The following is a 15659-nucleotide window of genomic DNA, read 5'->3' on the forward strand; positions in this document are numbered from 1 at the left end:
ACTACTGTGGAAAAGGTTTAAGCCACCCTCATTTCTTTATATTCTACTAGAAAATTCTAGAAAATTGGGATTTGTGTGCAATCATACATGGAAACACAGTATATATGACAAAAACATTATATTGAATTATATGCAATATTATAAAAAAGAAACCCACCCACGTCACCACTCAGCAAATACTTGGCAAACAGTGGGGAGTATGAAACTTCAGGCAGAACTAAATTCAGGCAGCAGCCGGCTGTCTTGACCATTTGGGGAGGTCGAAACAGAGTTTTTACAATTTCAATAATCTTTAAAGAGTGTTAAAGCATGGGTGTCAAACATAAGGCCCAGTTGCCAGAATTGGTCCTCCAGAGACTCCAATTTGGCCCACTGTACAGCTTTGAAAATGAAAGAAGCATACAACACATATAGCTCATTAATTGATGTACTTTTCAAACTGGTACTACTGAAGTTTACTATGGTCACAGTGAACAAACATTTCCCAGTGTCTCAAGTTATTACAAGAGTAAGCTAAAGCCATATTTCTTATGGTTTGTCCCTGCTAATAGCATGACTCTCTGGATGGCATTGCTGGCAAAGACTCTATAAGGACCCATACAGTGTTGTTCACTCTGTCATCAGTCTGGATGGATAGTGCCTGCATTTTATAGAGGATATATCCTACAGAATTTGGTGTTTTCCCCTGACCTTTCCTTCTCTAGCACTAATGTTAGTTTTTGCTTTTCATGGATTGTCAAAAAAGTGGGTCTTCGTGCTCGAATCCTGCTTTGAATGTGTTTAGCTTACGTAGTATAGAATTTGGTGCTGATATTAACACATCACATCAGAAGGACTGCCTGTCAGATTGAGATGAACTGACATCCCCTTTGAAATCCTCAGAAACTAGACTCTACATAAAGTTCACACAGCTAGAAAGATTAATCCAAAGGTCAGCATGTTAATCCGGTCCTTTGTGTGACACAGAGTGTTGACTGTACTATCCCTTAGCCTACACATTCATTGCACTCATCTCTAAATGCAGCATAAAACATCTGGTTAAGCAGTTTTTGCCACATTAAGAAAATAAATGTGCTGCTTACTGTTATTTCTTTGACTACCAGGCGGAGACCTTTTGAATCCCCACCTAATCAATCCCATCATGTTTTAATTGCAATTATTATGCTGGTAATGGATGATGAGACTTGGAGATTGTAAGAAAAGGAAAACAATAGAGAGAGCCACATTGAGGGACCAACAAGAGTATGCCCTCGGTGTGGTCTGCCGGGCTGTCAGGCTTCATGTGGCCTGTTTGTGACGATGCAATGTGACAGCAATGGAGACAGTGCGCTGGGGGCCATGTCCTTGATGATGAACTCATCCACTACAATCATCACTCTGCCCCCCCTCCTCTTGGAAGAGCATGCACACATGCGTTTGTGCGCACAATACACTACAACCTCCCTGGAAACACACACAAACACGCAGGATCCCCCAGCCCCCGGAGCACTCGGCGACCTACATCTGGTGTTGGAGAGTGCAGGGGCTAAGGTTGGTCCGGGCCAGCCAGCCCCCAGCAGACAGTGCAGAGTGTTCGTGTAGCGAGTGGCGTGTGTAAATGGCAAAGCGCTCGTGCTCTGCTCTTTTTTGTTGAAATGAATGCCTCCAGCTTTCAAACAACACTGTGCACAAGTGTACCTTGTGCGCACGAGCACACGTGCAGCTAGCAGCCACGTGATCATATATGCACTTAATTAACAATTAAGAATAGGTCGCACAAAGTGAGGTTTGAATGCACCCTAGTGCTTTGCTCATCCGAATGCACACTCTGTAACTTAATCATGCAGCTGCCCAGGTCATCCATGTGAAGACAGTGGACTGTGGTGCAGAGGAGCGCTTGTTAGTCTGATTATATCAGGTGGTACTCTAGTGGGACACATAGACAGCTCTAGGAATACTTGGTGGAAGAAGCATTCAGACCTGATCCTTTACTAACCTGGTGAGAGATGTATTCAGTAGTGGATCTGAAACATAACAAGAAGCAGCTTTGGTGCCACTTTTTGCAAGCAACCATAAGCCAAAAAGGTTTCTCATGAATTAAAAGCTGACGCTGTTATTATCAAATTCAGCATATGTAGTAGAAAGGCCAAATTGTAAATTCCCATGTTATAAATAAAATGCAGGTCATGAAAATTCAATGTATTTCTTCTCTCATGGGAATACAGACAGAAATGGCTTTTCTCTTGTTACCAAAGATGGCTCCATCTTCCAAAACCTTAGATGCTCCGCTCAGTCCATCTGTGTCTTCCTCATGCAAACCAGTGATTGGCCGAGGGACAGGCTGACACACAGAACTACACCGAAAGCCTTTTCAATGCAGTAAGGATGCTGGTTTGTAATTGATGTTTATCAAAAATGCAACATCTGAGCCATCTGTTTTCCTTTTCTCATCAGGGTAAGGACATTCTCAGATTCAGCAGTGTGTGAAATGGGAACGATTTTCCCTCATTCTTCAACCTGCTCTGTGCTTACCGTCTAGGCTGCAATTACACTTCAAGATGACAACCATCAGCGTCCTACAGAGCAGCACATCGAACCACTGCTGAAAATTTACATTGTTGAATATTAATAAAAGTCACATTCAAGAGGGAAAGGTGCAGGTTTTCTGTGAATAGAGAAAACATCCCTTTGTTTGAAACCAGTTGCCCAAACAGCTAAATGTAAGAAATTTGCCTTTGTTTATCCTTTTCCTGATTGACTGTGAATGAAATACTTATAAAATGAGTCAAAATTTTAAAAGCGCATTGTAGAAATGCACAGTTATAAATAAATAAATAAATATGGATTTATATTATCGAGCTACTTCAGTCTCTGATTCTTGGTGTTGCGCATGCTGCTGCACTCCATCATTTTAGCTACGTAAATAAAAGGGTGCCATCTTTATTCTTATGAGTGACACTCCTAATTTTCCTCCACTGCTGAATATGCAAAGGGAAAAAACTTAACATAAAACTTCAAGAAAAATCTGACAAACGCATGCTTATGCTATGATAAAGGCAAGTCCGAAATGAAGGCATGAATGGTGGAGATGCCAGAATGAATTTGTGAAATTGAGAGTTTTGTGTAAATTTTTTACTTTCAGTACTCACTGTTAGAACTACCTGATTTTTTTTAGCACCACAAGTGAAGGCACATGCCTATGACAGTTTTTCTTTTCTTCCAGTTTCATCTATAAGTCAAACATTTGGGTTAATAGCTCCAAAATTTGTGAGGTACCCTCTAAATGATGTAAATTAAAGTTACGGTTTGGGTTGGTCTGGGACTTACAAACTCGAATTGCTGAGAAAAAATTCTGCAAAAAAAAACTTTTAAAAAGTTAAATTTTGAGATAATAACCAAAAATATTTGAATTACAAATAGCAAAAAAATTGTATCTATTTCTGTTAAGTTAAAAAACAAACAAACACGCCCTATAATGTAAATTTCAAAATAAAAGAAATTTTAGTTTTTATAACAGTTTTTATATAAAAATCATAAACTGGACTGTTGGGTATCATTTCATTTTCTCCTTTCACTCTAATCACACAGACATGTATTCTCCATCAATTTCAGACTTCTTTAAAACTTGCACTGCATACAGTATAATAGAATATGAAGTGAGAGGCATCGCAATTTAGCAGGATCAGTTCAGAGATGCTCACCACACAGTCATATATATATATGTATGTATAATTAATTATCCAACTGTCTCACAACACTGGAATACAGATTACATAACTCCCACCAGCTGGACAAGTAGGTGAACACAAACACACACACACTCACACACTATCCATCCTGCCTGCAGGTTAAGTCGTGATGGACACACACAGACACACAGAGACAGACACACACACACACACACACACTCACACACACACACACACACACACAGAAAGCTGGATCTTGTACCAGAACACGGTACATTCAGTGTACCTTCACTGAGGATGTGTCATCCTGTTTGACAAGAATATTTAAATAAATGTAGGTGCTAAGATGCAGTACACTGACAAACAAAGATAGGCTGCACACACAATAAAGCTAAAATTGATGACAGATGAGTGACTGAGTTGGGAACTGGACTGACCCAGGTAACATTTTAGGATCAGCATCTAAATGTAGCCTTAAAAATGACTTCGTGTGGTTTCAGTTAATCAACACAATCGTCAAGATGCAATAGGAGTACACAAATCACTGAACTGAATTTCCTGTAGGGAAATCCAAAAAGATCCTAGGGAGTATTGCCACAAATGTGAAAACAAAGGTGTGTAAAACCTTTTGTATTTTGTGTGTAGAGAAAGCTGCGTGAAGTCTGGGAAATTGGCTCAACTGATGTAGTCTAAAAATTGCCTGGTTTAACACTTATCACACTCAGCTTTTGACCAAAAGAAAAATGCAATATTCGGGTTTTCCTGATTCAGTTTTGACACTGATGTGATTTTTGCCGTTGTTGCTTTGTGTCTTCAGATAAAAAGGGGAGCGCGTGCATCCTTTAGGTGTGTTACATTACCACAAATACATCTGGGTACATAATGTAAATGATTTTTATAGTGTGTATAGCAAGTATACCAAGAACACAAATACACACTGTAAGTGCAGACACATCATACACATATGATGCATGTCTTTGGCAAACACGAAATGTGTTTTCATAAAAATGCTAAAAACCAGAAAAGAGAGTGAAGACCTTGCTTCACTTCACTTCCTTCACAACAGAAGAACCCCATGCAGGTAATACTACCTGTTCATATGTCAGCATCATTTGTTGGTACTGTGAGAGTTTTGCTGCACAACACTTTTGCAGCCACACTAATTAGAGGAACCATTGTTAGGCAGAGTACTAAAAGTGGGGGTCTTGATTATAATCATGCTTCAGCACCACATAAACCATTAGTCTTGTACATTCATGTGTCACTTGTTGTCAAAAAAACAGCAGAGGGAAAAATCTCCTCTCCTGTCATCAGTGTTCCTGTTCAGGCTCACTTTGTGAAAGACGGCCCATTCATCTGCCATCTAACCAGCCTCACACCACCCACACACCTAGAAAGACAAGCGCACACATCAGAGAAACCACAAATCCCTGTCATGTATTTGTAATCTAATAAGTGCAAGAAATCATCCTTGTGACTGAGTTATTCCCAGTAAGCTCCATGTTTGCCTGTTTGTGTCGGTGGCAGACGTAACAGGAAGCCTTTATTAAGTTCTTCGAAGACTTTAAAATATTTTTTTTAACAAAGTACAGGTAAAAATTAGAGGACTGGTAGTGCTGTGGACTATTTGTCCTCCTGGTTCTTGAGTGTTTTGTGTCGTGGGTGGTGAAAAAAGAAAAAAAGCTGCCTCAAACTGATTTTCTTGGTTCTTTCTCTTATGAGGGCCGTCTAAGTGGGCAGGCAGCAGGAGAAGCTCTCAGGTCCCGGTGACTCACCTGACAGCCTTCGTGGATCACTCTCCTCGTCAAAGCCCACTCACAGCCGTCTAAAGTGGCCTTGTTTGCACCGCCTGTTTCATATGAATGTGCAGATTATGCAATTTAAGAGCACTTCATCTTTTGAGCTGTAGACGCAGCTTTCAGAGGACAGCCTTCTTCTTTTCAGTGGCAGAGTAAGAACAGAGCACATCCAGCAAAGATTAATTGGGCATTATTGAGATGTGCGTCAGGATTAAGGACGACACTGTAACCACGACGTCGATTACTTCCCTTGATCGTCTCACAACCCCCTCCTCTAATCTGTTTTGTAGTATCTGAATGCATGTAGAGGATTTGGCATCACCTAGTGACACAAAGAGGAATGATATAAACCGTACATAAATATTTACCACAGCGTTTGGAACAGGAAAAAAAAATCTCACTTTTTAAGCCATATTAAAAACAAAACAAAACATTTATTTCTCCATAAAACTGGAACGTTTATTTTGTTGTTGCTGGTTTTTTTCCTTCTTCTTTTTTCATTTTAACTCTAAGCAAACATGAAGTCATAAATAACAGCATGTACCACTGGCAAAGTTACACAACATACACACACGGAGCGTGATTACAATGCCAAAACAAAGTACTTGAACAGACACATGTTGAATACATGATAAACAGTGCACAATAAAAAAAAATTTAAAAAATGTAAATATTGTACTTTGGATAAATGCATCAGCAAAACAGATTGTAGCCGTCTGCAGTTTGACGTGCAGCTCAGATTCACATGTTAACAGACAGACAGCTCTCAGGCCTGTCTCCTAGGATGTGTCTGTATTTAGATCATTCATAGCCGATCATACACTTTGTCCCCCGAATAGCTTTTCTTTTTTTTTTCTTCTTTTTTTTGACAACAGAGCTGTGATTTTTCCACAACTCAGGCTGTTTCCACATGGCTGATCATGCCTGTACACCAACATCGTATAGAGAAATACCCACATACAGCACACGTACACGCACACACACATTCGTTATTCCATGGGCTCGTGAGGCACTAAGTACAGTCCAGTCTTCCCAGCAGTCCGAGGTCTCCTTGTTTCAGTGTACCTGAATGACACTGCAGCGAGTTCAGCTGTAGTAGATGATTTCTGGTATCTGCCCGTCCTCCACGGATGTGCCGTTGTTATTTCCAGGTGAACTAAAAAAGAAAAATGTTGTCTTGGCCCCCGATGCCAATTCCTGGGTCACTTTCTTTAACCCTTTAGTGCCGTAATGCGAGTCGGGGCCCTGAGTTATAAAATTAAAAAGACAGACGTTAAATTGAGCCAATGTTCAATAATTCCTTCAATTCAGTTTTCAAATACAGTGACCTCGGGCTGACCTTTAAGGTGGCGCACGCAGTGTAGCTGACGTTGGGTAGGATTTCCACGGGCTCTTTGAACATCACTCGGAACGTGTTTGCTGTGCCATCGCAGCTGAAACCTGTCTCGTTCTGTCCCAGTGTGATGCGTTTGTCGCTCTCTATGATCTACGGAGGAACAGGAGAAGGTCTTCACTGAATGTACAACAACAAGATCAACTTTTTACACAGCTGGCAGCATCAGTGTCACATCTGTTTACTGGTGGATTTCTGTAGCTGTAACAAATGTGGAAGACCCCTGAAATAAACTGTTACACAGCACATATTCAGCTACGTCTCTTCTTACTGGGGACTAAAGTTAACAGGCACAGAGACCAGCCTGTGACCGCTAAACTGCTGAATTCAGTCGTCGATCGTTTACGCCTGTGTGACTGGGGTTTTAGTTTAGTTTAGATGAGCAGCTGCGATAGGAGGGATCACACGCATAAAGGTCCCCTGGCTATACTTTGAACTGCAGGGATGATGCAAATCTTGGACCTTTACATCACAGATTGTAATCAGAACATCTACCGAGCACTGTAAGAACCTGGGCTTTTCACTGGTGTGCAGAAGCTTCTGTTAGAGTTTTTAACAAATACAGGGAACTGAACGAGTCAGTTGGCATTTGATGGCACATTTTTAGTAAAATAACTGAAAGGCAAACACGTGCCAGGGCTTGGTGTTTGACAGAGATAAAAGGTCAGCTACTGAACACTCGCTTTTAGCAACTGCATACTGATCACACATAGATACGTGATCAGTATCTTCAGCCATGTTTTATCTTAAAGCTTGTTTTCAAGCAGGAAACAGAGAAAACCGTCATATAAAGAGGAATTATAAATTACACAATAAAAGAGAGTGAGTTTACCATAAAGCAGATCTAGACAGCACACCCTTTTTTGGTATCTTTATTGCATATTTTGGAAAGGATATTACTACTGGTTTCTGTGTTCAGATTTCTAATTTCCCCACTTACCGGTATTTTTTTTAACATTATTTCAGCTTTTTTCATAAATGCAATGTTTTTATTTTTATTGCCAATGTGTGAGCGGACTGTAACGTTACTTAAAAAATAAGATCTTTTCCAGCTCTGGGTTACCTCCAGCAGCCTGTGCAGTAACCTTAATGTGAGGGACTCAGATGAGTTGCCCGCTCCTTAATGCCTTGCCTTTGTCTCTTTCTTCCATTCCTCTACAGCACCAACACTGAGCAATACTGGCTATTTTAGATTGGAAATGGAGTCCACTAATTTCTAATGTATGCTTTCCTTCCTGCTAATGGTACTGCTAGCAAAATCTGATGTGACTAGAAACACTAGCTGGCTAGATTGACTCTACAGCTAAGAGGATTAATAACAGTAACTAATGCATTATGTGTGTATTATATAAAACGATGCTGACTTTAGCCTGTAATTATAGAATAAAAGCTTTGATGCATAAATAACAGTAATAAATAACAGGAACACCCAAGAGTAATGTCAGGGTTCAGTTAGCTCACTATAAGTATTATACTGGTATAGGGAACTGAGGCATACAGATTATACACTGGTGTCTCACTTGCTTTTACACTGAAGAACAATTTGTAGATTTGCAGTTTTTTGCAAAACAGTGAAACTCTGCCTCTCATGTTACTGAACTCAGTAGCGCTTACTTTTCCATTCTTTTGTTTCCCTTGTCCCATTTTTTTGACAGGTGTTGCTGCCATCAAATTCAGAAGGAGCTGATGTTTTTCCTTCAGTGGTAAAAATTTCTTATTTTAAACATGTGACATTTTTCTCTGTTTTTCTGTGAATAAATTACGTGTTTATGAGATTTGCACTGTATTCTTTTTACATTTCACTCTCGATCCCAATATTTTGGACATGACACACAGTATACAAAGCTGCAGGACAGTCTTATGTATATCTAATCATTATTTTGGCCAATGCTAGCTCTTAGTTTGAGCATATGCTGTATGTTCATGCAAGCTACAGAAACCTGGCTGCAGTTTAGTTAAAGACTTGAGGAATAATTTAGGGGTATTTTACACACTGAGCACTTAATTTATAGTTTAAAGCTAAGATATATTAAAGCAAGGATTGATGCTTGTGTTACCACAACTCTGTATTTTAGAAAAGGTTGTTTTTCTTGTGGGTTTTTTAAAATTCAATTTAATATTTCAAAGTTGTTGTTTTGTTTTTTACTTGCTGGCAATAATATAAAAATGAAATGACACTGAGTTCTACTAAAAAGTTATGAACCCACTCATCAGCAGTGTAAGTATTTTGTCTTGAACCTCATTATGTCTCCGTGCCAGAAGTTACCTGTATGTTGACCTGATAGTCAGTGGGTCCATGTATGGAACCATACAAGCCAAAGCCCACTATGGATATTCTTCTGTTAACATTGAATCTGCAGAGAGAGAAAGAGATGGAAAGAAAATGAGAAAAATCAAGTGTTAATAATTAAAAAACAAAAAAAACAACCATCAAGCCTCCGCTCACCTGATCCTATCGCTGGTACCACTGTACCCCCATCGACTCTCAACCTGCTGGAATCTATTAATGCTGCACTCCTCCCCCCTGAGGCAGCAGCGAGGCCTGTCGATGTAGTCGACCCGCGGTTTGGGGTTTACTGTAAAGTGTAAAAACAGATTTACCACCTCCCGATCGAACAATATTCCAGACTGGGCAGGCCCTGTTGCACAAGAAAGAATATCAAACTGGTTTCTGTGGTTTGAGTTGTACATCAGGAACATGATGGATATGCTTAGTGATGGCTGAACTGGTAAGAAGAGTGTTGCAAACATCACAGCATTGCAAATAAACTCATATTTCTGTGATTCACTTACCGGCAGCAAACTCCTCAACAGTCATGAGCGGGAAGCGGATGAGCGGGAGGGCTTTCCCCAGAACCTTCTGTTTGTTCTCCGCGGTCAGAGGAAGCTGTTGCCTGTAACACTCGGCCTCCGCCCAGCGGACCACTGCTCCAAACAGACGGTTCTCCCTGATGCTTAGTGTGTCTCTTTCAAGCACCGCGCAAAGAGTGTCTACACATGCAAATACACAAAAGTCTTAATATTTAACAACTCGCATGCAAACCGTGGACAAGAAAAAACCTGATCATAAACGCTCACATACCAAGGTCAATATCTGTAAATCCCTCTGCATTTATTGCATCTGCGGTGCTTTTGTCGATGGTGTCTAAGCAGAGACTGGCGAGCTGAGGCTCATCAAATAACCTGGCCTGTAACGAGACCACAAAAGTATCCGTGTAAGTGTCGATTCTGGTCATTTATCTTGAACGCACCAAAGGAGGGTATCGAATTTACCCCAAACACGTTAGAACAAGCAAAAACAAAACTGAAAGTTTAATGCAAACACTAAAACAATTTAAGTTGGGTTGAACCTCATAATGCTAATGAATAAATCTGGCAAACCACCACTGCTAATAAAGAAAACACCGCTCAGAATATGGTTGCTTTAGCTGATTTACAGTATTGTTTATAGTTTTGTTCTAGGTGCTGCTGAGACTTTTTCTACCCCCCAATCAGATTCAGTAGCAGCCTGAGGGCACAGCAGCCAGCCACTGAACAGAATGCTGAACCCAAACAAACGGCAGCATAAACCAAAAATAGAACAGCTAATGTCGTAAAAGTCCAGCCATCGATGGCTGGGAGGTGGTCTGGTGCTGACACACACACTGACACACACTGACACACACACACACTTAAAAGAAATACAGTTGATCTCTAACTGTAAGAGCTGCTGTTGAACAGATGGTAAGAGCAATGCCAGATTTTCATTAGATTTTTTTTAACATATTGCCTGGAAAATGCATTAAAAAAATACACACAGCTGATATTAAAACCCTATTCATGCAAGAAATCTGACTCTTTGTAGACTACATAAATCTGACTATTTATATCTAGTGCCATCGAGGAAGGATAATTCAAAACCAAGCAAGTTAACTTGCAGAATTAAAAAGAATATTTCAACATTAAAAATTTGACAAACCAAAAGTACAATCCAGGCCATCTGGATCTCTCAGTTTTAGCGTAAAGGATGCACTATAGTCGAGGAGAGTGAAAGTAACCTGAGTGAGAAGCATAAATGCGTTGTCAGCTCTGAGGTGTTTGGTGAGGAACTCCACGCAGTGCCCCTCCAGAGCAGGGACCGCATACTTCTTAGCCGTGTACAGAGTCGTCATCACCGTCTCGGGACCAATGTGGACCTCGTCAGAATAGAGGAACCTGTAGAGAGGAAACAGGCACCAGAACGAAGGGAACAATTACATTTTCATAGTTATTCTACGTAAATTCTGAATATTTGTAGGCCATGCTAAGTTGGAGGTGCCTCAACATTTTGAGTTATTAAATAAACCTCTGTATAATTTTCGGCTGTGGTAGTACCTTTCCAGATGTGCAAATTGCCAATTCCATAGTAAATAAGGCACACCCAAACCATCAGTGATGCCAGCTTTTTAGCTTAATAACTGAAGGGTTTGATTTTGAGATAACAACCCCAAATTTTGATTTAGCTGTGCCTGAGATTTTTTATTTCCAATGGCAGGAACAAGTTCATACAAACATCACTACTCATTTGGCATAAACTGAAATGGTTCTAGATAATCACAACAGTTCTTTACTCATTATTAGCTTGAATCACCAGACACCCTGAGATACGATACTATCACAATATTTCCCTCATGATTTGCTATAATTGTAATTTTTACCATTTTGCAATAAGCTGAGTATTTCAATAACATATACAGTTATTTATTACCTTTTTTAAGCACAAAAATATGTCATCAAAGTATCTGTTTTATCCAATATGAGATTGTCAAGCATAACAACAATGTCACTAAAATCCACCATCAATGTTGCCATAAGATGGAGTGGGTGGGCTATCAGTCTGTGATTGAACGGGGTCAAGTTGGCAATTACAGGTCCTTCTCAAAAAATTAGCATATTGTGATAAAGTTCATTATTTCCTGTAATGTACTGATAAACATCAGACTTTCATATATTTTACATTCATTACACACAACTGAAGTAGTTCAAGCCTTTCATTGTTTTAATATTGATGATTTTGGCATAAATAACTCATGAAAACCCAAAATTCCTGTCTCAAAAAATTAGCATATTTCATCCGACCAATAAAAGAAAAGTGTTTTTAATACAAAAAAAGTCAACCTTCAAATAATTATGTTCAGTTATGCACTCAATACTTGGTCGGGAATCCTTTTGCAGAAATGACTGCTTCAATGTGGCGTGGCATGGAGGCAATCAGCCTGTGGCACTGCTGAGGTGTTATGGAGGCCCAGGATGCTTCGATAGCGGCCTTAAGCTCATCCAGAGTGTTGGGTCTTGCGTCTCTCAACTTTCTCGTCACAATATCCCACAGATTCTCTATGGGGTTCAGGTCAGGAGAGTTGGCAGGCCAATTGAGCACAGTAATACCATGGTCAGTAAACCATTTACCAGTGGTCTTGGCACTGTGAGCAGGTGCCAGGTCGTGCTGAAAAATGAAATCTTCATCTCCATAAAGCGTTTCAGCAGATGGAAGCATGAAGTGCTCCAAAATCTCCTGATAGCTAGCTGCATTGACCCTGCCCTTGATAAAACACAGTGGACCAACACCGGCAGCTGACATGGCACCCCAGACCATCACTGACTGTGGGTACTTGACACTGGACTTCAGGCATTTTGGCATTTCCCTCTCCCCAGTCTTCCTCCAGACTCTGGCACCTTGATTTCCGAATGACATGCAAAAGTTGCTTTCATCCGAAAAAAGTACTTTGGACCACTGTGCAACAGTCCAGTGCTGCTTCTCTGTAGCCCAGTCAGGTGCTTCTGCCGCTGTTTCTGGTTCAAAAGTGGCTTGACCTGGGGAATGCGGCACCTGTAGCCCATTTCCTGCACACGCCTGTACACGGTGGCTCTGGATGTTTCTACTCCAGACTCAGTCCACTTCTTCCGCAGGTCCCCCAAGGTCTGGAATCGGTCCTTCTCCACAATCTTCCTCAGGGTCCGGTCACCTCTTCTCGTTGTGCAGTGTTTTCTGCCACACTTTTTCCTTCCCACAGACTTCCCACTGAGGTGCCTTGATACAGCACTCTGGGAACAGCGTATTCGTTCAGAAATTTCTTTCTGTGTCTTACCCTCTTGCTTGAGGGTGTCAATGATGGCCTTCTGGACAGCAGTCAGGTCGGCAGTCTTACCCATGATTGCGGTTTTGAGTAATGAACCAGGCTGGGAGCTTTTAAAAGCCTCGGGAATCTTTTGCAGGTGTTTAGAGTTAATTCGTTGATTCAGATGGTTAGGTTAATAGCTCGTTTAGAGAACCTTTTCATGATATGCTAATTTTTTGAGATAGGAATTTTGGGTTTTCATGAGTTATGTATGCCAAAATCATCAATATTAAAACAATGAAAGGCTTGAACTACTTCAGTTGTGTGTAATGAATCTAAAATATATGAAAGTCTAATGTTTATCAGTACATTACAGGAAATAATGAACTTTATCACAATATGCTAATTTTTTGAGAAGGACCTGTATATACTTTGTCCAGCTGAGTGCGTCCATCATTTGTGGTGATAGTTTTTTTCAGTTGAGCCCATTTATTGTAAGTTTGCTTGGCTATCATTATTTTTTCCTGCACCACCATCCTAAATCAGAATCAGAATTCTAATTTAGGATGGTGGTGCAGGAGATGAGCCCTCTTCTTAGTAGAGTAGTATTACAGGGTGTTTTCATGTACTTATTATTTATCTGTTTATTTTCATTCATCTAATAAAATATCGATATTTGGTGTCCCTGCGTCGATACAATATCGTGAAACTGTACTGTATCAATATACCCTCCCCCACCCACCCCTTCTAATTATTAGTTTCTTAGCAGTTCGTATTTGAGTTTTTACCTTTCAAATTATTTAATTAAAAAGAAAAGGTCTGAAGGTCACTTTGCTGTGAGACCTCTAAAATGAGGTAGCCAAATTAATAAGTGATAAACTGTTTTTTAATAGAGTACGTTAGCGCGAGGTTTCGTATTTTTCATTAGGCCTATAATTGCTTACCTTCTTTGTATCAACAACAGCTCAGAACGTAAACTTTATATCACCACATAAGCGCCTAGACTTTGATTAACTTCTAAATGCTGTTTTTAATGTTTATGTACACTTGGTCGAGGTATGCATATTGGTTTTTGCCACCTGGAAATAGTGTGGTACTAGGTGGTCTCGAATGCAGGCAGGGCTTGGGGTTCACCTGTCCTACCTGAGCAGCGCGAGGAAGGCGGCCGGCTCCACATCAGGCAGCTCGATTTCAGCAGAGGTCGTGGCCATCCCACCGTTAAACATGGCATCAAAAACGGCACTGCCAGCGGCCAGGACGAACTTATGGGCCGGTATCCTCTGGGCCTGTCTTCCTTTCCCTACTATGAACCTGACGTCGCTGAGAAGCTCGTTGTTGAAGAGGAAGGCGAAGCGCTCCTTTAGGGACCTCTTCGTCGCCTGCCAGTTGTACATGGGCTCCCGGTGAAGGCCGAGGACGGGCGGGGAGCCGGACGGGGTAGGAGCGGAGGCCGGGACGTTGGAGAGCGCTGCTGGTGCTCCGCAATGAGCAGAGTTGGATGCTGCCTCCTGACCGTCATGGTTTGACGGCAATCCGCCACCACTGCTCCCGGTCGCCATAACGACACACTGCTTTTAAGTGTACTTCCACAGAAACGGCCTCGTTATTGACACGCAGACACGCACTCGCCGTAATGTTTTTGTTGTTATTCATTTACGTGGTATCCATCGCAGCAGACGCCATCACTCATCACTAGCTACCTGCTAGCTTCAGAGTCTCCGGAAGTGGCGTGGGTATACTTCCTCCAAAATACTTTTTTTGTCCTGAAACTTTATTGTTCACTTCTAGATGGAAAAAAACGAACAAAGAAAAAGCTTGAACAGTGTCTTAACATACAGATCTTTTTTCTTTTTATCTATGTGACCTTTTTGGGCACAATACAATCGGCAAATATGTTAAATAGAATAGAATTAAAATAATAAAATTCTAAATAAAAGCAGCATTTATACATTCAAATGTGGACGAACGTGTGAGCAAGAGGCACTGCACTCTATTTTTTATTTTTAAAATGTTTTTTGATCATTATACAATTGGTGCATTAATTCAAACTTAAAAATGTAAACTAATAAATAAATACATGTGTAATTTATAAAAACAAATAATAAGCCATCAAAAACTGATTTATAAAGGTCAGGCATCAAATGTAAACTTTTTATCAGATATTAGCTGCTGTGTGCTATAATTTTTAAAAACCTATTTTAATTATTAACCATAAAGTTAAAAATAGTCACTCATACTGAATACTCATTCAGTATTTATTGGCAAATATTTGCTTGAATACCCTATTCACTATAGCAATTCAAACAATTGCAAAGCATATAGATCAACCCTCTGTGAACTAAGAGAATCATTTGTGATTACTTTATTAAAAATGATATGGCAACAGAGTTGAAATTAGGGTAACAAAGTTGAAGGGGTATCTTACTTTTATTTGTAGCTCATGACATAAATGACATAAATAAATACTCAGGACCACCAAAATACTGATTAATAATATTTTCTATGCTTTTAACACATGTTTGTAATACTTGTTCTATATGCATGGTAACAGTGTTGCAAATCGGTGCTACGATTGGTGTTTTCTCAGAAAAAAGATGCAGCTGTGAATTGCAATAGACTGTGAATTAATAAATGCAGGTGTACTAATAAAGAAATAAAACGCTGAAATTGAATTGTCTTCTTTTGGCTAGTGAAACACTTAATCCAGTCAGAAAAGATTAGAAAA

At 40.2% G+C, this 15659-nt stretch overlaps 1 protein-coding gene across 2 annotated transcripts; it reads right to left on the minus strand.

Annotated features, from left to right (window-relative positions):
* Positions 1-5900: 5900 nt before the first annotated feature.
* On the minus strand, positions 5901-14664 carry LOC134627087 (BTB/POZ domain-containing protein 1-like). Of its 2 annotated transcripts, none has more exons than XM_063473025.1 (8): positions 14078-14664; positions 10898-11054; positions 9943-10048; positions 9654-9851; positions 9307-9436; positions 9127-9214; positions 6807-6953; positions 5901-6712 (listed from the first exon to the last, which is right to left on the minus strand). In XM_063473025.1, the coding sequence occupies exons 1-8, from the start codon at positions 14491-14493 to the stop codon at positions 6554-6556; spliced, it is 1401 nt and encodes a 466-aa protein (XP_063329095.1). In that variant the 5' UTR covers positions 14494-14664; the 3' UTR covers positions 5901-6553. The 2 variants fall into 2 exon arrangements, with proteins under 2 accessions (XP_063329095.1, XP_063329087.1); XM_063473017.1 differs by having other exon boundaries at positions 9307-9499.
* Between the last annotated feature and the right edge of the window lie 995 nt (positions 14665-15659).

The sequence above is a fragment of the Pelmatolapia mariae genome, linkage group LG1, assembly GCF_036321145.2.
Source record: "Pelmatolapia mariae isolate MD_Pm_ZW linkage group LG1, Pm_UMD_F_2, whole genome shotgun sequence".
Lineage (NCBI taxonomy): Eukaryota > Metazoa > Chordata > Actinopteri > Cichliformes > Cichlidae > Pelmatolapia > Pelmatolapia mariae.